The sequence below is a fragment of the Desmodus rotundus genome, chromosome 3 (genome assembly GCF_022682495.2).
Source record: "Desmodus rotundus isolate HL8 chromosome 3, HLdesRot8A.1, whole genome shotgun sequence".
Lineage (NCBI taxonomy): Eukaryota > Metazoa > Chordata > Mammalia > Chiroptera > Phyllostomidae > Desmodus > Desmodus rotundus.
Window position 1 is genome coordinate 17,227,198 of NC_071389.1, and position 26,921 is coordinate 17,254,118.

At 37.3% G+C, this 26,921-nt stretch overlaps 1 protein-coding gene across 4 annotated transcripts in view; it reads right to left on the bottom strand.

The window, feature by feature from the left end:
• The window catches only part of EYA3 (EYA transcriptional coactivator and phosphatase 3), a 94,384-nt gene that overhangs the window by 17,481 nt on the left and 49,982 nt on the right, over positions 1 to 26,921 (bottom strand). For 3 of the 4 annotated variants that reach the window (XM_024554450.3, XM_045190730.3, XM_024554452.3), the window contains 7 exons: positions 22,644 to 22,781; positions 17,456 to 17,541; positions 14,741 to 14,924; positions 10,633 to 10,772; positions 4,604 to 4,687; positions 3,139 to 3,228; positions 1,022 to 1,080 (listed from right to left, as the gene is read on the bottom strand). In XM_024554450.3, the coding sequence (XP_024410218.1) occupies positions 1,022 to 1,080; positions 3,139 to 3,228; positions 4,604 to 4,687; positions 10,633 to 10,772; positions 14,741 to 14,924; positions 17,456 to 17,541; positions 22,644 to 22,781 (781 nt within the window). The remainder of the gene's footprint in view (positions 1 to 1,021; positions 1,081 to 3,138; positions 3,229 to 4,603; positions 4,688 to 10,632; positions 10,773 to 14,740; positions 14,925 to 17,455; positions 17,542 to 22,643; positions 22,782 to 26,921) is intronic. The other variant, XM_024554455.3, reaches the window with a different exon arrangement.

Below are 26,921 nucleotides of genomic sequence, written 5' to 3' on the forward strand. Positions count from 1 at the left end.
ACTACCTAGCTAATCACTTTCAAGTTTCTGACTTACAGAAACTATGAGATGATAAATGTTTATTATTTTAAGCTACTAACTTTTGGGATAATTTGTTATACAACAATAGATAGCTAGCTGACACAGGCATACCTCGGAGATATTATAGGTTTGGTTCCAGACCACCCCAATAGAGGCAAATATTGAAATAAAATAAGGTTGGTGGAGGTTCTTGACTTCAATTTGTAAAAAAATGTAACATCTGTGAAGCACAAGAAAATGAAGCACAATAAAAGGAGATATGCCTATATAGCTAAACAGGCTGGGCAGGACTGATACTTCCAAAATAAAGATTTTAAAATGACAGAATTAGAGACAAGTTGGTTTAATCAAAAGCCAAAACATAGTTCAGTAAGTTATGTGATGTTCTACATTTAAGAAAATAAAGCTGCCAAGGCTACAATAGGTAATTACTGGTTAGCCACAGTAGAATGTCCTAAGAATGGTGGGTTGGGCATTGCAGGTTTGATCCCCGGTCAGGGCATGTGCCTGGACTGTGGGCCAGGTCCCTCGGTTGACTCTTGCACATCAGTGTTTCTCTCCCTCTCTTCCCCTCTCTCTACAAGAGTAAATAAACAAAATCTTTCTAAAAATAAATACAACCAGTCTGGAAGCACAATTCTGACTAAAACTCTGGCCAGAGGGAAACCAGTATATCCTTTCCTTTGGAATGCTTTTTCCTTATCCCATCACTGCTACCCATTCTTCAAGGTCACACTCAAATTCTACTGCAGAGAAAAGGCCACTCTAATGTTGGCAGCCATCTGCCCCCTACACCCATCAGAAATGCTTTCTTTTCTGTGCTCCATCGCATTTTCTACTGTCACCTCATACTGCATGACACTGTTAACTGTGTTCGTCTCTAACAGATTGTGAGCTCTTTTAAGGCTGTGTCTTACTCATCTTTGTTTTACTCTAAATCTAGGCAGTATTTCGTTCATAACAGGAGCACTGATATTTACGGCATCATTGTTTTTATCACCTTAAGTCTTGGCCATTGTCATCAGAAGCCACATCTTCCACATGCACCTGGTCACACTCCTGTTAAAAGACAAAACCATACACTACTTTAGTCCAGTGAGCAGAAATGCTGTTACCACTGTGACGTATTATAAAAATAATGGTGGGATGATGAAATACCTTATGGCCTCTCTTATGGGTGGAGGATCACTCTTACTCCCCTTGCTGCCCAACTTCTTTTAAGACCTAATTCATATTCCACAGTCTTCATGAAATTTTCCTTGACCATCCCCACCCTCATTTATGCTCTTATCTCAATAGTTCATTTTTCCAGCAGTTCATGGGTATGAGTACAAACTCCCTTACACTGTCAAGCGTGTGTCTATGTTCTATAGTAGACGGAAAGTTCAATTACACTTCAGGCCCCTTATGGCACGGCCTCTATCTTACTTCTCCTTTGTACCCCTCCAGTCCAGTCTAGTGATCTTACGTAGCACGTACCCAATAAACTCTTGCAGACAACACAGATGTTGGTAGAGTGTGGGATGAAAACTAAGAGTGAATGAAACAGAAATTTATAAACGCAAGCTTGGTACTCAGAAGAGGTTGTCTAAGTCAATCTCCTCATGTTATAAAAGTGAGATGAAATGATTTACCCGAGTGGTAGAGCCTGGGTCGTCTTATTCAAATCCAAGGTTCTTTCCACCAAGGCCACACTACTCCTGACACGAAATGCCGCCCGCTGCCTCACACTGACAGATACGCTCTCAGACGCCACCTAAGGCAGTGCTGCCATGTCCACATGCATCAGAATCCTCTGGGGAAATTTTTAAAAGTGCATATTCTTGGGTTCACCCCAGACCTACTTGAATCAGAATTTCTGGGAGTGAAGTCCTAGAATCTTCCTTTTATTTAACAAGGTCCCCAGGTGATTCTTATGCCCCCTAAAGTTGAGAACCACTGACCTGGGGGGCAGGAACACATTCAGGTCAAATTCTTCACAGAACTTTCAGTCCTGAGTGAGGACTATGTCTAGAAAATCATTACAAATACAATTTGGCAATAATTATTGGCACATAGTAGGTTTTCAACAAATGCTTGCTGAATAAAAACTCTGATGTCCTAACTTATCGACAGGTGAAGTTGCGGAAAGAGACCTAAGCACTGTAGAACTCAGACAAGAGTACGGCAGTTTAGAGCTCTATTAATTTCATCTCTTGGAGAACTGTCTGCTAAGTAGAACTAGGTTGTATTTTAAAAGGAATAGAATTACTTTATATTTATAAAAAGCTACCTTATTTTACTTCAAAATTTTCACTATTTTTAAAACTAGGTGATGTATGTGGTACATAGTTTGAAATTCAAAAGGACATGAAGTGACACATCTGCTCCTTCCTATTTCTGTGTCCCTGCAACGCATTCCCCTCCTAAGACAGACCTGGCCCTAGTTTTTTGTGTAGAATAACTGCTTCACTGAGGCCCAAAAAGGGGACGGTAACTTTCCTAACTTGGGACTCGCACGCTGGTCTTCTGATTCCCAATTGTGTGTTCTTTCCACCACACCATGTTTACCTCAAAGGTAAACTCAGATGTCAAAGCCAAAAAATTCCCCAAGAAGCTCAGTGTTCCTGGTTTTCCTGTCCCTACCTATAAAACGATTCTGGACATCAAGGCTAGCCTACACATTAGCGCGTGTAGGAGTATCAGCATGTATAAAATATAATGAGTCACGGCAGTCATTTATAGAGCTGACAAACCTAGAGACTCTTTTAAGGAGGTAAAATTGAAGAGCAGCAAAGCACAAATAATCAAACCCACCTTATATATTATTTAATATACATGAATGAATTAAAATGTTGGTTTATGTATCAAGTGTTTTGCCTAATGGGTTGGGATATCCTCTAGAACAAGATCACTTCCAGAACAAATATCAAATTTGGGGGCCAATAAAACTGACGGCCAGAATCAAAATTGTGGTGGCCTAGCCAAGGCATCATTCCTGCAAGACTGTATAGATCCACAGGGCCAGCTGGCCTCGCCATACCCCCCAAACACATTTCCCCTAAGTACAATAAGCACAGGTTCAACAGTTATTGACAAATGTTTCACCGAAGTGCAGAAACAATTTTAAATGCTTACCTCTAAGTCATTGAAAAATAGGTGTGTATCAGCCACTTCAAAAATCATCTCTTCCATAGTTAAACCTGAGCCAATCACTACTGTTGGGTCCTGGAAGACAATAAGAGAAACATTAGCCTAACTTGGTACTCACAGCACTGCTTCTGATCCTTAAATATTTCAAAATTGTTCTGGGTCAAGGCCAAACAATACAGACCCACAATAGTGCCTCCAATTGTTACTGATGCAATTTCATTCACAGTTATAAGAATCTGGAATTGTGAAAAGTTAAAAATGTCAGGACTTTAGTTTCTAGAAAACTAAACCCACTTTAAATAAACACCTTAATTTGGGGGGGAAATTCTAACTATAGCTAAAATATTGACTATTATCTTCCAATATCTTCTCTACACACACACACACCCGTGTGACACCAGAAGTCAGTTATCCGAAAATCTCAACAACCAGGAAATAAGTAAACAAAGGCTAAAGAGTCAAAATATTTGCGGGAAAAGCAATGCACTTAGCTTTAAAATGAACAACAGAGACTGTACGCTATTTATTTACTTAGATTAGAGAGAGGGGAAGGGAAGGAGAAAGAGAGGGAGAGAAACAATGATGTTACAGGTGCCCCAAATGGGGACCAAACCTGCAACCTAGGCATGTGCCTTGACTGCGAATCCAACAGCAACCCTCCACTTTGCTAGATGACGCCCACCCAACTGAGCCGCACTGGTCAGAGCTCTATGCTTCTATTTTACATACCTTATAAACAGCCTAGCTATGTAGCGTATGAGCTTGCCAGTCTGTATACTAAAAGCCTGTGGAAATTACTTCTGACAGAAATATTAGTGACAGTAATAACTGAGAATAGTAAGAAAGCAAAGGAGGCAGATATTTTTATAATGTATTGACAGAAACAGAAAAATAAAAGCCCAAAGGTAATTTAATGTAGAACTATACAGGCAATAGCTCAAAAATGGCTCATCTCTCTATCAAAACTGATGTTTATATTGGTGACTAGACAAGTGAAATTCTGCTTGATATATTTAAGAAGGTATGTAATCTATTTTACAAAGACAGTTTATGTGTTACCTATATTTTGAATTTACATTATCTGGCATATACTCAGCTAAATGAAATGCTCAGTTGGGGCTGTTAAAAGTGATTTAGGAGATAACAGATTGGTCCTTGGAATACATAATTCTGAGACTCCACTCTGTTTTGAGAATCATTCCCATATTTCATTTATACAAAATACCACTCTCAAATAACTTCAGCTTTCAGCACCTGCCCCAGTCTCTAGCTTTATCATCAACTCTGCCTGATCAGAGCCTGCCTGGTACAAGCCATCAGGTGAAATTTAAAATGGAAAGTATAAAAGGCCAACAAGGTAAGACGGAGGTAGCAGAGAATGTAATTTTGGTTACCTGCCCATATAGCAGGAAAGGGAGAGTTACAACAAAGGAAGAAAGATTCAAATTACCTTTCCATACTTCTGAGCATAGGATCCAGTAAGAAGGGAGTGGAAGATGATGATGGTTTCATCCAAGTCCCACAGAAATACCCGCTGAGGGAGGAAAATGTAAAAATAATGAGTGCACATCTTTTCTAATCACAATGGAATAGAGCAAGAAATCACTAATGGGAAACTGAAAAATTCACAAATATGTAAAAATTAAATAACACAATCTTAAATAACCTAGGATCAAAAAAGAAACCACAAATGAAATCAGAAAATATGCTGAGATGAATGAAAATAAAAACACAACAAAACAAAATTTATGGAATGCAGCAAAAGCAGAGTGAAGAGGGAAATGTACAGCTGTGAGCACATACCTTAACAAAGAAATAAGATCTGAATCAATAACCTAACTGTGTAACTGAAGGAACTAGAAAAAGCCAGAAGGAAGGAAGGAAATAATAAAAGTTAGAATGGCAATAAAGCGCAGACTAGGAAAATAGTAGAGAAAATCAATAAACTAAAAGTTGGTTTTTTGAAAAGATCTATAAAATTGACAACTTGTAGCTACGTTGACTAAGGAAGGAAGATTCAAATTACTAAAATCAGAAATGAACATTATGACTAATTTTACAGAAATAAAAAGGATTATAAGAGAATATTACGAATAGCTGTACACCAACAAATAACCTGGATGAAATGGACAAATTTCTAGAATACACAAAGTGAAAAAATGACTCAAGAAGAAATAAAAATTCAGATAACTGACTTCCGGTCAAGATGGAGGTGTAGGTAGATACACTGTGCCTCCTCACACAACCAAAAGGAGGACAACAATTTAAAAACAAAAAACAACCAGAACTGACAGAAAATCGAACTGTAGGGAAGTCCAACAACCAATGAGATAAAGAACATTCATCCAGACCAGTAGGAGGGCCAGAGACAGGCAGCCAGGCAGAGAGGACTCACAGCAAGGTGGTAGCTGGCGGACTCAGTGAGGTGGCGGATTGTGGAACGGGGCAGGCCAGGCTGCAGCTGGCTGGGGAGGCAGCAGCTGGTGGACCGGGTGACAGACCCCACAACCCAGGGCTCTAGTGCGGGAAAATAAAGCCTCAAACCACTGATTGAAAACACCTGTGGGGGTTGAGGCAGCAGCAGGAGAAACTCCCAGCCTCACAGGCGAGTTCATTGGAGAGACCCACAGGGGCCTAGAGCATGCACAAGCCCACCCACTCGGGAATCAGCGCTAGAAGGCCCCAGTTTGATTGTGGGTTGCGGAGGGAGTGACTGAAAACCAGCAGAGAGTGGAGCAAGGGCCATTGTTCCCTCTCGGCCCCTCCCCCACGTACAGCGTCACGGGGTAGCAACCAGCGTTACCCCGCCGGTGAACACCTAAGGCTCCGCCCCTTTACGTAACAGGTGCGTCAAGACAAAAAAAAAAAAATGGCCCAAATGAAAGAACAGATCAAAGCCCCAGAAAAAATACAACTAAGTGACGAAGAGACAACCAACCTATCAGATGCACAGTTCAAAACACTGGTAATCAGGAAGCTCCCAGAATTGGTTGAATTTGGTCACAAATTAGATGAAAAAATGAAGGCTAAGCTAAGTGAAACAAAGGAAAATGTACAGGGAACCAATAGTGATGGGAAGGAAACTGGGACTCAAATCAACGGTGTGGACCAAAAGGAAGGAAGAAACAAACATTCAACCAGAAAAGAATGAAGAAACAAGAATTCAAAAAAATGAGGAGAGGCTCAGGAACCTCCAGGACATCTTTAAATGTTCCAACATTCGAATCACAGGGGTGCCAGAAGGAGAAGAGGAAGAGCAACAAACTTATCTGAACAAATAGTGAAGGAGAACTTCCCCAATCTGGCAAAGGAAATAGACTTCCAGGAAGTCCAGGAAGCTCAGAGAGTCCCAAAAAAGCTGGACCCAAGGAGAAACACACCAAGGCACATCATAATTACATTACCCAAGATTAAACAGAAGGAGAGAATCTTAGAAGCAGCAAGGGATAAGGACACAGTTACCTACAAAGGAGTTCCCACAAGACTGTCAGCTGATTTCTCAAAAGAGACCTTACAGGCAAGAAGGGGCTGTAAAGAAGTATTCCAAGTCATGAAAGGCAAGGACCTACAACCAAGATTACTCTATCCAGCAAAGCTTTCATTTAGAATGAAAGGGCAGATAAAGTGCTTCTCAGATAAGGTCAACTTAAATGAATTCATCATCACCAAGCTCTTATTATATGAAATGTTAAAGGGATTTATCTAAGAAAAAAAAGACAAAAAATAAGAACAGTAAAAATGACAGCAAACTCACAGTTATTAACAACCACACCTAAAACAAAAACAAAAGCAAAGAAGCAAACAACTAGAACAGGAACAGAACCACAGAAATGGAGATCACATGGAGGGTTATCAACAGGGGAGTGGGAGGGAGAGAGAGGGGGAAAGGTACAGAGAATAAGTAGCATAAATGGTAGGTAGGAAATAGACAGGGGGAGGGTAAGAATAGTATAGGAAATGTAGAAGCCAAAGAACTTTTATGTATGACCCATGGACATGAACTATAGGGGGGCAATATGGGGGGGTGGAGGTGGGCAGGATGGAGTGGAGTGGGGGGGGGGAATGGGACAACTGTAATAGCATAATCAATAAAATATATTAAAAAAAGAAATAAAAATTCTGAATAGACTATTAATTGGTAAGGTGATTGGACCAGTAATAAAAAATATCCCAAGAAGGAAAAGCCCAGGACCAGATGGCTTCAGTAGTAAATTATACCAAATATTTAAAGAGGAATTAACAGCAATCCTTCTTATGCTCTTCCAAAAAGTTGAAGGAGGGAACACTTCTTAACCCACTCTATGAAACCAGCATTACCTTGATACCAAAGTCAGATAAAGACACTAAGAAAAAAAAAAGAGCCTGTAAACCAACATACTTATGAATATTGATGCAAACATCCTCAACAAAATATAGCAAACAAAATTTAGCAGCATTTAAAAGAATTACACATCATGACCAAGTGGGATTTGTTTCCAGGTTGTAAGGATGGATCAACATACAAAAATGAATTAATGTAATAACAGAGCACATTAATACAACAGAGGGGAAAAATCCACATGGTCCACTCATGTGGAAAAGCATCTGACAAACTTCAACACACTTTTATGATAAAAAACCAATAAACTAGAACTATAAGGGAACTTCTTCCACATAATAAAAAGGCATACATGAAAAACTCACAGCTAATATCATACTCAGTGGTCAAAGACTGAAAGCTTTACCTCTGAGATCAGGAATAAGAAAAGCACGCCTGTTTATACCACTTCTACTTGACATAGTGCTGAAAAGTCTAGTCAGAATAATTAGGTAAGAAAAGTAAAAAAGGTACCCCAATGGGAAAGCAAGAAGTAAAATTATCTCTGCAGATGACATGACCTTCTGTGTAGAAAATACTAACGAATACACAAAAAAATTGTTAGAGCTAATAAATGAATTCAGAAATAAGTTATATTCTGATACACTTGCAATGAATAATCCAAATAGAAATTAAAAAAAAATTCCATTTACAATAGCATCAAAAAATAAAATACTTAGTAATAAATCTGAGGAGACGAAAAAACTTGTACATTGAAAACTATAAAACATTGCTGAAGGAAATGAAAGACAGACCTAAATAAATGGCAAGACATCCCATGTTCATGAATGGAAGACTTAACACTGCTAGGATGACAATACTACCCAAAGCAATCTACAAAATCAATGCGACTTCTATCAAAATTCCAACAGCATTTTTTAAAGAAATAGAAAACCTCATTCTAAAATTCATATGGACTCTCAAGGGTTCCAAAATAGACAAAATAACCTTGAAAACAAACCAAGTTGGAAGTCTCACACTTCCTGATTTCAAAGCTACAGTAACCAAAACAATGTGGTACTAGCATAAGAATAGACACATACACCAATGAAATAGGAGAGAGCGCCCAGAAATAAACCCTGACATATACTGTCAATTGATTTCTTTTTGACAAGGAAATGAAGACCATTCAATGGGGAAAAAAAATTCTTTCCTAACAACAGGTGCTGGGAAAAATTAGACATCCATGTGCAAAAGAATAAAATTAGAGCCTTAAAGTACATACAAAAATTAACTCAATATGGATCAATGACCTAAATTTAAGAGCCAAAATAATAAAACTCTTAGGAGTAAACATAGGTATGTTCATAATCTAGTATTCTTAGGTATAATACCAAAAGCACAGGCAATAAAATAAAAAAACAACTTCATCAAAATGTTAAACTTTTGTGCATCATATATCTGATAAGGGATTAATCCCCAGAACATATAAGGAATTCCTAAAACTCAATAAAAAAACACCCCAAATAAAAAATGGGCAAGGGATTTGAACAGACATTTTTCCAAAGAAAATAAACAAATGGCTGATAAACACATGTAGAGATGGTTAATGTTGTTAGTCATTAAGGAAATGCAAATCAAAACCACAATGAGATACCATTTCACATCTGTTAGGATGCCTATTATCAAAAAAATATGGGAACTAAGCATTGATAAGGATGTGGAGAAATGGAAACCCTCATACATGCCTGATGGGAATGTAAAATGGTATAGCCACTATGGAAAACATTTTGGTGGTTCCTCAAAAAGTTGACCACAGAATTACCATATGATCCAGCAATTCTACTCCCAGGTCTACCCAAAATAATTGGAAAGAGGGATTCAAAGAGATAACTGTATAGCAATGTTCACAGCAGCATTATTTACAATATAGTTCAATGGTGAAAAAAACCCAAAGTGTCCATCAACAGATGAATGGATACACAAAATGTGGTATATACATAATACTACAATGAAATATTATTCAGCCATAACAAGGAACAAAGTTCTTATGCTTGCTGCAACATGGATGGACCTTAAAAACATGTTAAATGAAATAAGCCTGGCACAAAAGAATAGAAATGCATGATTCCACTTTTATGAAACATCTAGAACAGGCAAATTCAAAGAGACAGAAAGTAGAACAAAGATTATAGGGGTCAGTGGGGGAAAGAACAGGGAATTTATTGCTTAACGAGTGCAAAGTTATTAGGATCATGGAAATAGATAGTGGTAACAATTAAAAAACATTGTGAAAATATTTAATGCCACTAAATCACACTTAAAAAATAGTAAATACTATGTTATGTATATTTTACCACAATTTTCAAAATTGAACCTGAGAGTGAGTTCTCTCTCAGTTTTTCCAAAGAGATATATTAGATTTTCTTTCTTTCTTCCCCTTCCCCCCGGCAAGAATGCAAAGGAAGAAAGAGGCTCCAAATATAGCTTGAATTTACCTATGCCTTCAGAGTACCTATCAATGTACCTGTTTTTAAATACAGCTTTTCCCCTTATTAAATGATTATATTATAGAAAACTGAAAAAAAGCAAAAGGATTAGTATCAAAACTTTACTATTATTAGTAGTTTGTATGAGTTCCTAGTCTTTTTAATAATGAAGCCAAATGTATGCCCACAGTAAATTCTTACAGTGCTTAACCACAGAATAAATACGTGTAAATCGCATTAATAAGTTACCAGATCTGGTTGCATGTCCACAGAAACTTGGCCTAAAGCACTCTTAGACTCTCATTTTGCTCTGAGATTTTTGAAAGGCATCAGTATGACATTACTTATGACACCCTCTGCTTTCTGAATATGATACGCTGTTCTTTCTGCTCTCCTCTGAATATAGAGAACAGTTTATTCTTTCCTTTAAAGAGTGACTGGTTCTTTAAATTCTGAAAAGCTTTTTTGATGCTTTTGGTAAAAGTACCTGAAGTGAGATGAAAGTTATGGGCATGGAGAAATGTGATTTTACATTTCTCTTTTCACATGGCCAATTCCGTTTCTCCTGCCCAGGAATGAAAGGGTACACAACATAGAACCATACTATCCCATGAGTTTCAGATATATGTTTGGTAAACTTAAGAAATGAGGAAAAAAACAAAGTTGATAACTTAAATGAGGTTCTTCCCATACTTCCAATTCACTGTCCTGGGAAGAGCTGGCATCAGCTTTCCTCTTGCCCCGGTTCTTTCCAGTCATGTTCTTCCTGGACTGGTCATCAGCATCTTTACTTGGTGTAGTCTGGGACAAAGATGGGCTTGTAGACGGGTCTCCTGGAAAGGAAAAGCAAGACATTTATTGCCAGTAGTCAAAGGTTATAAGAACCAAAGCAGGAAGAAGGTCACCAGGTTTTCTGCCCTTCAGAACCATATTGAAGGGATAAAAAATGAAAACCCAACGTAATGTAAGTAATTTGGGAATGTAGAAGTGGGTACTGAGCATCAAAAGCTCCTAACATTGCTAATAGAGTTATAACTAGAATTTATATGCCTGCCTCCCAAGGAAAGAACTCATCTATGAAATTATTTAAAAAAAACAAAACAAAACAACAAACAAACAAAAACCTGACCCTTAATCAAGCTTCTAGATCAGAGTTTCTCAACTTGGCACAATTTACATTTTGAGCCAAAAAATTTTTGTTGGGAGTGTGCTGTCATGTCATTGTAGGGTGTCTGGTTAGGGAGCATCCTTGACCTCTACATTCTTCATGCCAGTAGCACTCCCTCCCAGCATGACAGCCAAAAACGTTTCGTACATTGTCAAATGTCAAAGGAGGGGAGCACAGCACAATACTGCCTCTAATTGAAAAAGACTGCTTTAGATCCATTTATTATAACTTACAACAACATACAAAAGACAGCAGGACATGTTCAACTACTCTACAAGAATATAATAAACAAGAGTTCCTGACAACATCGAGGCACAGGTAGACATGCTTCACCTCCTTGCGCAATTACAAAAAGAATTACAACTAAATCTCAAAACAAATAACACCCAGAACTGTCAGAAAATCGAACTGCATGGAAGTCTGACAACCAAGGATTTAAAGAAACCACATTCATCCAGACAGGTAGAAAGGGCAGAGACACAGAGATGGGGCACAGAGGCAAGGAGACATGGTGTGGTGTGGAGAGGTGGTGGCACAGCACAGGCATAGGCGGCCCCACATTCATGTGTGGTGGATAAAAATCGGGAGGGTTACCTTGGGAGCAAGTGATCCCAGCCCCAGACCAGACCACACAGCCCAGGGTTCCAGTGCTGGGAAGACAAATCCCCATAACTTCTGGCTGTAAAAACCACTGGGGTTTGGGGCAGTGGAGGAAACTGCTGGATCCTCAGGAAACTTCACTTAAAGGGCCTGCAGTCTTAAAATGTATGCAAACCCACCCACGCTGGGATTCAACACCAGGGCAACAGCTGGAAGGGTGCCAGCTGCATACAGGAAGTGGGTAAAGTGACTAGAAATGGGGTGAGTGCTGGGCAAACCCCCAGAAGCCAGGCAGCAGCACAGTCCCCTCTCTGAGCCCTCCCCAACACAGAACCACCGAAGTAGTGAAGCGGGTTGTTCACCCTGAAGATTACCTAAGGCTCTACCCCACACAATTACAAGTGTTTTTCACAGCGAGTCAAAGCAGCTCTACCTAATAGACAGAAACAAGCACAGGGAGGCTGCCAAACTGAGGACACAAAGAAATATAGCCCAAATGAAAGAACAGAACAAAACCCCAGAAAAAGAACTAATAAGCAAAATGGAGAGAGCCCACCTATGAGCAGAGCTCATAAAACTGGTGATCAAGATGCTCAAAGAACTCACTGAGTACAGCAACAACATAAAGGAAGAAATGAAGGTTACACTAAGTTGAAATAAAGGAAAATCTACAGAGAACCAATAGCGAAGGGTAAGAAGCCAGGATTCAAGTCAATGGTTTATAACAAAAGGAAGAAGTAAACATTCAACCAGAACAGAAAGAAGAAACAAGAATTCAAAAAAATGAGGACAGTATAAGAAGACTCTGGGACATCTCCAAATGTGCCAACATCCAAATCACAGGTATGCCAGAAGGAGAGGAAGAAGAGCAAGAAACTAAAAACTTACTTGAAAAAATAATGAAAGAAAACTTCCCTAATTTGGCAAAGGAAATAGACATACAAGTCCAGGAAACACAGAAAGTCCCTAACAAGTTGGACCCAAAGAGAACCATCATAATTAAATTACCAAGACACATCATAATTAAAATGCCAAAGGTTAAAAATAGAGAATGTTAAAAGCAGCAAGAGAAAATCAGAGAGTTGCCTACAAAGGAGTACCCATAAGACTATCACCTGATTTCTCAAAAGAAACTTTGAAGGCAAGAAGGGACTGGCAAGAAAGTATTCAAAGTGATGAAAAGCAAGGACCTACAACTTAGATTACTCTATCCAGCAAAGCTTTCATTTATGGAAGGGCAGATAAAGTGTTTCCCAGACAAGGTAAAGCTGAAGTTCATCATCACCAAGCCATTATTACATGAAAAGTTAAAGGGACTTATTTAAGAAAAAGAAGATCAAAACTATGAACATTAAAAAGGCAATAAATTCACAACTATCAACAACTGAATTTAAAAACAAAACAAAACTAAGCAAACAACCAGAACAGGAGCAGAATCATAGGTATGGAGACCATATGGAGGGTTATCAAGGGGTAGGAGGATAGGAGAAAAGGTGCAGGGATTAAAAAGCATAATAGATAGGTACAAAATAGACAGGGGGATGTTAAGAATAGTATAGGAAATGGAGAAGCCAAAAAACTTACATGCACAGCCCATGGACATGAACTAAGAAGGGGGAATTGCTGAAGGGAAGGAGGGGTACTGGGCAGAGGGGGGCAAAAAGGGAATAAGTTAGGACAACTGTAATAACAATCAATAAAATATACTTAAAAATATAATGAACAAAATTCACAGAAATAGTATGGGATTAAACAATAGTTCTTCAACAAAGTACACAGATGGATAAAACAGACAGAGGAATTTATAGGTTAAAAGAGGCAAAATATGTATCTACCAATTACAGTGTATGGACCTGACTTGGTTCCTAATTTAAACAAACTGTAAAAAGAAAAACAAAATTTATCTCCTAATATTTATGAGAAAACTGGAAATATGAGTAACTTTTGGTAGTTTATGATAATTAAGCAATTATTGTTGAATTATTTTAGGTGGGATAATGGAACTGTGATCATGTTAAGTACTTATCTTTTAGAAATATGATGCTTAGAATTTGGGGAAAGAATTGGAAGAAGTACAGTTGAAACAAGACTGCCTATGAGTTGTCAATTATTGACGATCGATGATGGATACATAGGGTTCATTATACTACTCTGACAACTTCTATGCTTGAAATTCTCCATTGCTAAAAAGTTAAAATTATTATGAAGAACAAAGGTATTTAGAGAGAGAAATTCAAAACTAAAGCATGAGTATATATAACTATCTCAAAGCAATTTAAGTTGGAAGTGACCATCTGTATGCCCATTAAGTAGAAGACTGGGAAAGCAAGATGCACAGAAAACTGCTTTAGCTGATGCAGAGCACTGTTTTGGAAAATGCATCAGTGCTAATAACAATAAACAGTCCCACATCCAGCCATATGATATGATAGCAAACCATCAAATTTTCATGAAAAACAGAGATAAATAAAAAGTATATGCATGTGTTTGCTGAATGTGTGCATAAAACCTTTAGGTCAGGTTTTTCGTTTTTTTTTTTTAACCTGGGCATCATAATTCATCAATAGGTTTCAAAGCTAAATGTACCAATCTAAATTTGTAGGTTAAATTTCATGTATTTCTTTAGCTTTCCTTAGAATCTTAAAGGGATCCATGACATAGAAAAAGTTAGGAACTACTATTCTGAGGCTGGGCAGAAGTCCAAAATATTCAGACTAAGACTAGAGCCCTCCACGTTTTATAAAATGGGCCATGATTCAGAAGTTCCCAGGGACCATCATGTTAAAGTCATAGGGAGGGCAGAGTAGGAGCCATAAAAAGTCTTTTTGTTCTTGGTACATTTCTGTTCACAGGAAGAGGTATTACACTCCACCTGCCCATGACTCAGTACAGGCTGGTTCCAGTGTTTGAACGCTCCTGAGGGGGAAAGCCAATAGCCCGTGAACTGTAACTTAGACCAGAACAAAATAATCGTCCCCATCCCCGCTGGATGAAGTGCACTTAAGGCAAAGTTTTTAGAGCTGTGGTGCTTACCAGAGGAAAGTCTCTGTGCTGCAGGCGCAGGTACCATGACACTAGGCTTCTCTGTCTGGTATGTGGTGGCTGCTAATGTGGTACTCTCAGCATCACTGTTAGTTTGGCCTGTGACTCCAAAGCTGGAGCTGGGGTAGCAGGCCTGGTACTGACTCTGACCAAGGATAGTATAGGTGGGATAGTCCTATAGACCAAAGAGATTAAGGGAAAAAAACAAGTTTTTTAGAAAAAGCAAAATATTAATTTCAACACAAGAGACTTTCATGTCCCTCTTATTCATGATTATTTTCCTACAACATTAATTTGATTTCTTATTTACCTATCCGTATCTTCCACCTAAACCGATGATTTTCAAAATGCATTCTGTTGGAAACCTGAGAGTCAAGAGGAGATGCCTTGGGGCTGCATGGGCTGAGGGGAAGGCTGAGAGGGCAAGGTCCCATGCACTGTACACACAATGTCCCTTTTCCTACTACAATAGCTCTTTTTTCTTTTGCTCTATTTTTATGTACTAAATTTTTAGATAAATATCTGCATGGAATTCTTTAAGGAGGATCTCTTTAAGAAGTTTGTAAACCACTGTACTAGATGGTTGTGCTCCTAAGGACAGAAGGAGTTAAACAAAAAAAATAAAATCACATATCCTATATTAAAGTTTCCTAGTTTAAAAACTGAGTATCTTTCTTTCTAAAGTAACTGAGTTTTCTTTAAAATATTTAAAGACGCCCTGCCCGGGTGGCTCAGTTGGTTGGAGCATCATCCTGTACACCAAAAGGTTGCAGGTTTGATTCCCGAGCAGGGCAAATACCTAGGTTGCGGGTTCAATCCCCAGTGGGGGCGCATAAGAGAAGCAACATATCTATGTCTGTCTCTCTCTCTGAAAATCAATAGACATATCCTTGAATGAGGATTAAAACAAAACAAAACAAAACATTCACAAAGAATTTTTGCCGGTTTCACAAGCACATATAGGTCAAAACTTACCAACCTGGAAAATTTAAATCTGTAAAATTTAGTGAATGTCAATTACACCTTAATAAAGCTGTTTAAAAAAGGGGTATAATGCAATGCACAGCTCAAAAACACACCGTAAAAAATTCCACTGATACTGATCTTGGTGGTAAGTAGGAAGATACTAACTGATCAGACAAATTATTTATGAAGAGTACATAAGCATCTTCTATAAGTGTGTGTGTGTCTGTGCATGGGTGGGAAAAGAGAGTATTAAAGAAAAGAATAACCATACTAGCTGTATTCAAGGGAGTTAAAATTTTAGCAGGAGCGAAGACAAAAACATTTCCAACAAATTGGCAATAAATTATATGTCAAATGACTGAAATACAGAGGAAGACAACTATCACTGAAGATTGTGAGAGTCAGGGAGCTTTCTGAGATAAACAGCCAGAGGAGATAAATAAAAGAAAAGACGCTGAAAAGGTTTTATTAAGGGGCCAGAGATACTCAGTCTGGCTGAAAGGATCTCTATATAATTCGGATTCTTTAGGCAATGGGGGTTAGCCTATGTGGGGCAGGAAACGGGGATTATCAAGGTCAAACCAACAAATAAAAATACAAAAAGATATTGAGCAAGTGAGTATAGGATAAAAAGTGGCACCGAGAGGAAATTAATCAGATGTTTTAGAAAATGGACACAAAATGTAGCCATTTAGAAAATGGAGCAAAAAAATGGGAGATGAGATGAATATCTAGGTTTATTTAAAAATGGCCTCATTGGTAAGAATTGAGACGTGATAGAGAAAAGTGGTTTTACTGTTGAAGAACAAGGAAATAGAAGAAAGGGTAGAATGAAAGGTTGGTTTTAGATATGGTGAACTTAGGGAAATAGCAGGACATTAAAGAAAATATGTCCACCAATCAGCTGGAAGCCTGAGATACCACAAGGTTATGACTAGACTCTTTATTTCAGAGGTAGTAAATGGACATTGTGAATGTGGTTAAACATTACTGAGGAGGAAAAGCATGTGAAACTAAATGGAAACTGTTTGTGATAGAAGACAGGACCAAAAAGAAACGCTAAGAAAAGGGAGAGAGATAGATGTACCCTGAAGAGTGCCAGTACACAGTAGTCAGTAAATATTTATGGACTAAAAGAATGCACAAATGCAGGAACAAACATTAAAAAATGAACCAGAATAGTAATATGTTAATTGCGGCCAGAAAAAAAGATCCATGGACACAGTGGTTGGTAATACTAATTGCTTTAGAGAAACAACAAATAAAAACATAATGACAAAAGCACTAAAACATTACCAGTGATCTAAGCATAAAATGTTAATACAACAATGAACAAAACCACACCAGGAATAAGTGGCTAGATAAAAAAGAAGCAATATTAATTCATTCCACAAATATCTATTATGTGCCTTGAAAATGAGTATCAGCCATTTTTATGAACTGTGGGAATATGTAAGTGAGCACAATAGAAAAATAAATCCCTACCCTCATGGAGCTTACATTCTTGAAGGGGTGGGGTAGGAGGTAGAGATACACACAGTAGATAAAGGGAGCAGACAGGACCATATCACTGACAGCATGAGAGAAACTGGAAGGTAGCCTGAGAAACCATCCAGGGTGCTGGTTCTCACAGCATCCAGAGAAAGATCTCTCCAGCCCATGCTGACTGTTTTTTAAATCAGCCAACTGACCATGAAAAGAAGAGAGGAAGAGCTAGCTAGATGAACAAAAGTACCATACCTGGTTTGAAATGCTGGAAACTGCTGCTGCTGGAATATTGGCAATTGTAGATGAAGTGGATATCAGGCTGGCATTTGTGCTTGAAGCTACAGGATGGAGAGTGTTGAGATATTAAAGCAAAATATTATTGTACATATTATCTTACATAATATTGAGATACTATATAAAATGCCAGAAGTTAAAAATATGCTGTTTCTTAAATAAACAGATCTACAAGGATATAAAGAATATCAGCAAAGGAAACAAATACTAGTTTTGCCCTTCAACATGCTATACTATAATTTAGATTTGATTAGATAACTGTTCAGACATTTTTCTGGTCCGACTTGAGTCTTTCATTATTCCTAAAGTCCTAGAAGGATACATACACCAGGCATTGGGTCATACTAATGTTACCAATAAATCAGAATGCGATCCATCTTCTCCAGCAGTTGAAAAATGACTCACCTGCAATGCGGCCTAGTGACAATCAGTAGAAAATACAAGAGCTCTGGTAAATCCTCATGTAAAGGCTACAGTATAATATTTATTGTCACTTGCCCCAAATTATGCCTTTCCTGAAGTAACGTAATTACTTTGAAAAAGAAGATGGTCCCCCAAATTCTAAAGTACTGGGAGTTGCTTCTTCGGCACTACTCAAATGATGCATTATAATGAATTATTAATGTAGATCAACAAACACCACGATCTGGCATTTAATGATTTTACCAATGAGCCTGGAAAAACTAAGGAAACATTAAATATTATTCTGGCCAAGTAAAAATATGCCCTGTAAGTTAATTAGGCTGCCTATCTTGAGATAAGGAGTTTGGGTTAGGTTTTTCATACCCTTCTAAGAATCACAGATTCCACTAGGGTTTTAATCAAATCCTAAGTGACAAGTATTTGCCACTGAGACTGTTTTTCAGGTGGACAATAACTGAGATTGAGGTCCTAAATCCCTCCCACTCACTCACAAGCACATTTAGAAATGGTTCACACTGCAGTCGCAAACACCGTAGGGGTTCAGCATTGGGTAGACCTGACTATGGTAGTACCTAGCCCATTAGCAACCAAGTCCTCTAGAGGGGAGGTTAACAGGAAACCTCAACTAAGAATAGGGCAGATGAACAATGCAGCAGAAACTTGGGAGAACTGGTCAAAATCAGAGGAAATTTTTTATCCCTTTCAAGGGAACTCTGCTTAGAAAAAAGTGTAGAAGAGATGAAGGTAAATTAGATACAAGGAACAGTTACTGCTGCAACACCGGCTTTCGGATGAAGGACCTGGGACAAAGAAGAGTTAATTTGTCCACAGTCATGGAGCTAATAACTCCTACTGATATATATCTAAAGGCTATTAGCTCTCCAAATGCCAATGGCATAGAAACTGCTTTTGGGTAAGTCTCCACTCCTGCTTTGACAATGCAGCTGGGAAATCATAGAAAGACAACTCATCTGCGAACCACGCCCCAGTAGAGGTCCACCTAACATAGTCAATACACAGAGAGCTCTGATCAATGACTATGGTTACAGAACTGTGAGAGGCACTGCTGAATTAAGTGACATTGCCCCAAAGCTGGAGGTTTAATGGTACATAAAAGTTGTTGCGAGATTTAGTTTCTACTCACCCTTTGCCTGGATTGTTCTCCCTGACCTGTCCCTCTCATCCTCCCTGCTCAATGATGGCTCCTCCTTCTCAGAGACTCTCTCTGACCCCTCTATTAAAACTAACTCACTGACTGTTTTCCCAATAATAGAAATCTATTCTTTATTTCTTTCAGAGCACTTTTCAAGATCTGTTTATTTATTTGCTTGTTTTCTATCCCCTCTACTAGTCTGTAAACTCCATGAAGGCTTAACCTTATTATCTTACTCATTATCTCTAATATCTAGCAAAGAGCCTGGCCTACAGGTGAGGTGATGCTCAATAAATACTTATGGGATTCATCTAGATCATGTGTAACTAGTAAAATTCATGTGTGGCATGTCAAGGTCATCAAAAACAAGCTAAGTCTGAAAAACTCACAGTCAAGAGGAAAATAAGGAGGCATGACAACTGAATTTCTGGAAAGAAAAAGGACATGAGGTGAAAAACTAAGGAAATCTGAATAAACTATGGATTAGTTAATAATAATGTACCAATATTGGTTAATTAATTGTAACAAATGTTCCATTCTAATGTAAGATGTTAGTAATAGAAGAAACTGTGTGCAAAGTAGGGGGATACATATAACTCTATATCAGGTGCTCAATTTTTTAAATAAATATAAAACTATTCTAAAAAATAAAGTCTATTAAAAAAACAATCTGGTCATTGAAAGACTATTATATATTACCAACAACATCAGAGCCCAAAAACATTCATTAAAAGTAAAGATTGAGTTAAAATTAATTTTGAAATTTCTGTAATTAACTTTGCCATTTGAATATTAATCACTTAAACCATCTCAACTAAAGAAAATTACCAGAGATTGGGCCACATACAGATGGTATAGGAAAAGGCTGATATAAATAAGCTAGATCTACTTAATCAAAGGGTTTTCACAGCACTGAGGTACAAATTAAAGGTTATGATCATAGCTGACCAAGCCAGAAGGGGAATTTGGTTTCTGAGATAATTTCCCTAACTTCCCCAAGAAAGAAGGGCTGTTGTCAATTATAGAATGCTTTGGGATGGGTAAGGGAACGTTGCTGTTTTGACCACTTAAAAAAAATCAATACATGCTCCTTGTTTTTATTCTGTGGAATGACTGGGTAGTTACACACACGGGGAAGGAAGAAGCCCTGGACAGCTAACATTAATTGTCCATGCTAAAGTAAATAAAAAGTGGGGGTGAGGAAAGTGAGCAGAGAACCCAAGTAATTTAAATGTGCCAATATTACCCATATTTTATTTTAGCCAATTGTTTCAACTTGTTTTCTACCATTTTCTTCTTTTCTTTTTTTTTTTTTAAAGATTTTATTTATTTATTTTTAGAGAGAGGGGAAGGGTGGGGAGAAAGAGAGGGAAGGAAACATCAATGTGTGGCTGCCTCCCGCGTGCCTCCTACTGGGGGGACCTGGCCTGCAACCTAGGCATGTGCCCTGATGGGAACCGAACCGGCAACCCTCTGGTACACAGGTGAGCACTCAATCCACTGAGCCGTACCAGCCAGGGCTCTACCATTTTTTTCTTCAAATTAAGTGGCAAAAACAAAAACCAATCAACTAATGGTAAACTTAAAAAAAATTTTTTTTTTCAATTACAGTTGACATTCAATTTGGTGAACTTCTGACTTAAAATCTCTGCCAATGTTCTAATGAACAATACAATGTACCAATAGGTTAATCAGAAAAAGGGAAGAAAATGAATTTAGGTATTTGTCACTACAGGTTCTTAATTATGGGAGGGTTGATATTGATACCATGAGTTTAATATTAAAAATCATAAATTTTCAATCATAAGTCACTCATGCTTTGGGGTCAGACTGCCTGGCTATTAACATCCTGACTTATTAACTTTTTGACCTTAGACAAGCCTATTGCTTTTCTGTGTCTTACGCTCCCCTTCTTTAAACTGAAATAAATAATAGTATTTCCCTCTCGGTGTGTTGTGAAGTACATGAGTAACACCTATGCATTGATTATAACAATGCTAAGAAACACAGTAAGCACGTAATAAACATCAGCAATGACCATTATTAGCAAAAGGTGAGGAAACCAGGTTAAACTATCAAAAGGGGAAAAAAATGTATTAACAGCTAAGTTAGGATAGTGGTTAACAGAGTTTAAAATATATTTTCATGACCCTTTTAAAGCAATGAGTTCTAAAAGACCTTCGAAAGGTGGTTCCTCTTGTTTTACAAGGAATAAGTAAGCATAGCTATTAGGTTCCTCAAATTCAAGATACAATGACAAAAACTGGTGGTTCTCCACCTTGGAAAAGGGTTATTAATACAAAAAAAGAGAACCCTCTGCTTCTCTTTCATGACCTAGATGTAGCCAACCTACTACGTGTAGATGTCAGGGATATATCCATTAGAGGGACTTGGCAACTAGATTTGCCTACAGTTGGACCCAAAAGCCCTACCAACCTAGAAAAATACTTTATAAAAATGAAAGGGGGGAGGTAGGGCAAGACAGACAAACAAAGTCACGCTCTTTGAGGTTTTTTCACTCCTGGAAAGAAGAGGGAGGGGACAAACATAGAAAGAAGGGAAAATCAGTAAGAGGACACTTGGTAAACAATAGGAAGTAAAGGTAGCTCAGAGCAATGTCTTAGGATGTAGTGACCAGTTCTGTTCTCAATGGACCAAGCAGAAGTAATTCTCAATCATTTAACTGAAAACAAAACTGAAAATCAAAATATTTTGTTAATATAATCTACATCGAACACTTTTCGTCACCAAAGTTTGTATCTTAATAGTACCTCAGATCAGGTTTTGCTGTCCCACCCTCATCCCTTGGGCAACTATTTTATAAGTAATAAAATTTAAAAGCTGGGATAAATCAGGAGAAAGGAGGAAGATGAGAAGCCAGGTACATGGACATTAATTCCCAATCTGGATCAATGATAAACTGCATTGGATTTGGAAAGGTTGGGTTTTAATTCCATAGTGCTTTTTGAGTGTCTTGGTCTTCATTCCTAATAGTCCTATCATACTTCCAACCTTTTAGAGAAAGAACTTGGGAAGGCAGAGACGTTTAGAGTTCAAGCTTTAATGCTATGCTTTCCATCATGAAATACAAACAAGACAACTTTGTGAGCAAACAAAAAAATGCTCTCCCAAGAAGTGGTAAACAGAGGCAGGGGTATGACAAAACCACAGCAGGAAAGCAGCGCACATCTTCCAAAGCAGCACCCATTTCACATTCTGCCCTATTTGGACTTCGTATAAAAGAAGTCAGTGAAGTTCTAACCCGTGGGGTCTTCTGCTCATTTATAGGACAAAATGCCACTGAGAACAGACAGGTTTTCTGAACACCAAGCATGCAGAAGGAAAGGCTTCAATTCTACTAAGCAGTTCACATTCAAATGTTAAACTACTTACAAACCACACTCCCAGGTTCTGGTTTGCCTAACACGAAAAGCATGCACAAATGCACATATCACCCCCTTCTATTTTAGAAGACAGAGCTCCTATTACCCAATTTGTCTGGAGATACAGGTAGATTAAAAACAAAAACCAACAACAATTAAAAAAACACACACAACCATGCCTATTTACCTTGAATGGGGTAAGAATAATGTGCTGGGCTTGGCTGGCTTGTGGTTAACCCTGTAGTGCAGGTAAGAACACTGTGTTGACTTGGAGATGGAGTCTGAATTAAACCACTTTCAGGTTTCATACCTGGCCACAATGCACCTGAATCAGATAAATTGGACCAATTACAACAATACACTGGGACTGAGGAGCATGGTTATGCTTTCAAATATCAGCCAGTAGTTTAAAATCTAAATCTTAAAAGAAAAATAAATTTGCTTGTAAGAGAATATTACTGATTCTCTCACTTATGTACCACAAGCAAATACAATTTCAAAGAACTGGGGAGTGGGGCCATAGAAACAAAAATGTTGTCAAAACCCCCACAGTGAGATATATATATATATATATATATATATATATATATTCATTTCAGTAGCTGGGGGCAATTGACCAGGGTTCAAAAAGAGAGACCCAACCAGAGTATTTGTTGTAAAGAGTGCCTGATGTTCACGTACAGCAACAAATCACTCATCTGCACTGTCCAAGTGGTAGACGTTCCACATAAGTTTAAAATTCACTTACCCAAGCAACAAGCACCAACTTTTTCTAAAATGAATTAAACACTTCTCTGCTTTCTTAAGCTGGTTATTTTGTTATCTTTGTTTCTTCTGATTAAGAGAGACACACCTGCTTATTTTTATAAATTGAAAACATTGCAGAAATATGTAACTTAGAAAAAACAAAGTCATATGCAATCCCATCGTCCAGACTTAACCACTACCAAGTTTCTGTAAGAATCACTCAGGTTTCTTCTATGGATTTACTAATCTTTTTTCTTATTTTTAATAAAAATTCAAAATATATTATATACACTCCAAAATTTGCTTTTCCACATACCTCTAAGAGACATATTTCCATGCCAGAACATATAAATTTATTTCATACGGATAGACATCATAGCTGTTCACTTTTATTTTATTTTTATCACAATGCTCCTGAGTGACAATCTTTCTAAAATACATTTATATCCTTCCCTGCCTTCTTGGCAGGGAGGAAATAGTGAGCATACCTTTAGATTTTCTCACAATTATTGCTAGAAGATCATATTATGCTGTGCCACATATATTACAGAAACAGAGGTTACTGTGATATGTGAAGATATTTGCTCAGTACTACATAGAACTCAATTATGTGCTATGATTTTTAGATTCTTGTTCCACTTTGTCTTTTCTCTGTGATTTGTCACTTCTTGATGATCTCCCATCTCTGGCTGTATCTATCTCCCTTTTCGTTTATAGTAAACTAGGGAGCCATAAACAAAGCTCTGCTTCTACATGAGAGCCTGAGGATGCCCTTATGAGTGAATAGCTTCTGTGACAATTTTGGCTATGAAAGTCTACTTATTAAAAAAACCCCACAAAACCTTACTAGCTGGTTCTTCTGAATAGCTACAGTTGCTGGATCAGTGTAGTTGAAGCTGATAATTTGTCTCAAGAAGTTCATCAATCAAACACATTCCAGGTAAGAAGTCAATAACAACATCAGCCACAGCTTCGAATTCAACATTATATCATTTCATTTACTTCTAATCTGATAATGAATCTATAAAAATATAATGCTTTAATAATAAGAACCTCTCCTTCACCAGGGCACTGAGATATCTTAATACAACTCAGATCTGTAAAATTTGTCGAAAAGTAAATGTAAGAATAGTAAAGGGAGATATAAACATTTTTAAAAGGTTAACAATGGGACATGACTTGTCCTAGTTATAAATTTTACTATAAGAACAGTAAAGGGAGATGTGAAAATTTTAAAAAGGTTGACAATGGGACCTGGTAATTGCCTTGACTCAAACTCAAAGCATTAAAGGAAAAAAAAAGCCATATTCTTTTCTCACCTATTAAACACACAAAATGACTTATTTGAGACTGAGGAACATCAACATCTCTAGCATGAATAAGGAGGATTGCCTCCTCCTCTCCCCGCCGCCCCAGACACCAGACACAATCACAGTTCATGATCATTTAAAAAATCTTGGCGAGGTTAGTCATAGCCAAAGTTCTTGCTATATCTGATTTTTGGCAATAAAAAAATATTTGAGAATGTTATTCTTTAAACATTTACAATGTGAAATTTGAATATTAGTGCCATGATTCTGGGTGGTATTACAACTTTTAGTAAACAAATTCTATTTCAATGTCATAAAAACTTTCAGATTTAACTGTAATCAATGTGATTTTTTTCTAAATAGGTTCTGAACCAGAGGTGTTGGATTTGTGAACATGTTTATTATTACACTGTACTAAAATGCCACCTTATTATTAAAAATAGTATTAACTGAGAATGTTTTGCTAGTCTCATTATTTAGTATTGTTTTAAAGTTTCAAAATGGAAAGGGTTTATAAACTGGACCCCCTTATATTAGGTCAAAAATTACGGCAAAATGTCCAAGACAAGTAGGGAAATACATAGTTTTTAATGTTTTTGGCCAGAGACACGAAGTAGACATTTAACATATAATTATTTTATGAAAACTAGAGAAATAAAAGATAATATGGACTCTGCCTCCAGTGTTACTGTAGCCCTGCTCTTTAATAAGCATCTTCCTTTAAAAGTACCATTCCAAGAATCCCAAGTAATACATAGTATGATTTTTCAGCAGAGCACTACTTACTGCCCATAGCAAATGATGAAACCAAACCCTGTTTTCCTGACTACTAGTCCACTGCTCTATGCCTACAAGTACAAAGCTTCTTAGGTCATTTTAAGCAAAGTATCTTATATGGAGCAACAGCTGGTCTAACAATGGGTAAAGAAGTCTGTCTCTGAGTGCTATTCTCCTGCTGCCCCACACTGGGGTCTTACTGTAAATGTTACCCACGTCTCTGAGCACAAGTATGTTTCACTATGGGTTAGTCAATAACCAAACTAATCTGAGCAGTTCAGTTTATAGTAACACATATCAGAGTAGTGGATCTTTAGAGATTAGTTTGGTTAGGAATTGAAGTACATGTTAATGCTAGGGAAAAAAAACACATGGAAGAATAGCTTGGTTCGTTGATTTAATAGCTCACTGGTATGAACCAGTATAAACACTAGGTAATTTACTCTGATTACGTATCCTAGTTATAAAATAAGGAGATGTATATTATAGAAAATTAGGAAAATATAAGTGTAAGGAAAAAATTCAGTCTCACCACACAGAAAAAAATATAGTTCTTGCTTTGCATGGTTCTGAGATCAAACTGTATAGTGCCTATATTATTAATTTCCCATTTTTTCTTCCAAATTAGTCTTTATATACATATTTTTAAAAAATAACTGGGAATATTATATTTTATTTTAAGTTTTATGTACTGCTTTTTTCAATTAATAATCTGTTTTTTCAAGATGCTAAGTATTCTTTAAGAATGTGATTTATAATGGCTACATAGTTTTCCTATGGATTCACTGCAATAGAACACATTCTTTTCCACTGACTTTGTACATTATATCCAATCTTTTGCTATTATCATGGTACAATGAATATCATAGGTAGTAAAATTTTGTGGATGTCTCTAATTAGTTCCACAGGATAAATTCCTAGAAGTGAAATTACTGAGAGAAATGGTATGAACATCCTTAAGGCTCTTAATATATAGTCAGATCTGCATCTCACATAAAGTTCTTTTAAAAGAAGTTAGAACAGTGGCAGCTAAGGCAATCTTTTATGAACTCCGTAAAATAAATTACCCTTTTCCTCACACATTCAGGTCTCATTGGAAATTAAACCACTAATCCTCTTTCTACCACCCCACATTTCTATATAGCTCTGAGAAAATAATAGGACCACTATTCCTTAACTTTTAAAGATTACCCATAGACTTCCTAGATTTCCTTAGTCTTTCTCCTTCCTTCAAGAGTAAGATTTTAAATTTCAAACAACTCTGAGACTACCTTTTTCATAGAGACCTAAACCAGTGATATTCAACCCTTTTCATCTCACGGCACACATAAACTAATTACTAAAATTCTGTGGCACACCAAAAAATGTATTATATTTTTTGCCAATCTGACAAAAAATAGGTGTAATTTTGAGTGAGCTACAAAAACCAAATAATACTAGTAATTACCTACCCTTTTTGTTCCAAAGTGACTTTTTAAAAAAATCAGGGGCCCATACTTGTATATAAGGATTCTGGTACCAGGAATTAACCAATCAGATGCAACCTTATGCAATGTGACCAATAAGATGCAACTCTTTATTATATGACCTACATATTTATGGTTCAACATGGGGCATTCACACCAGATGGT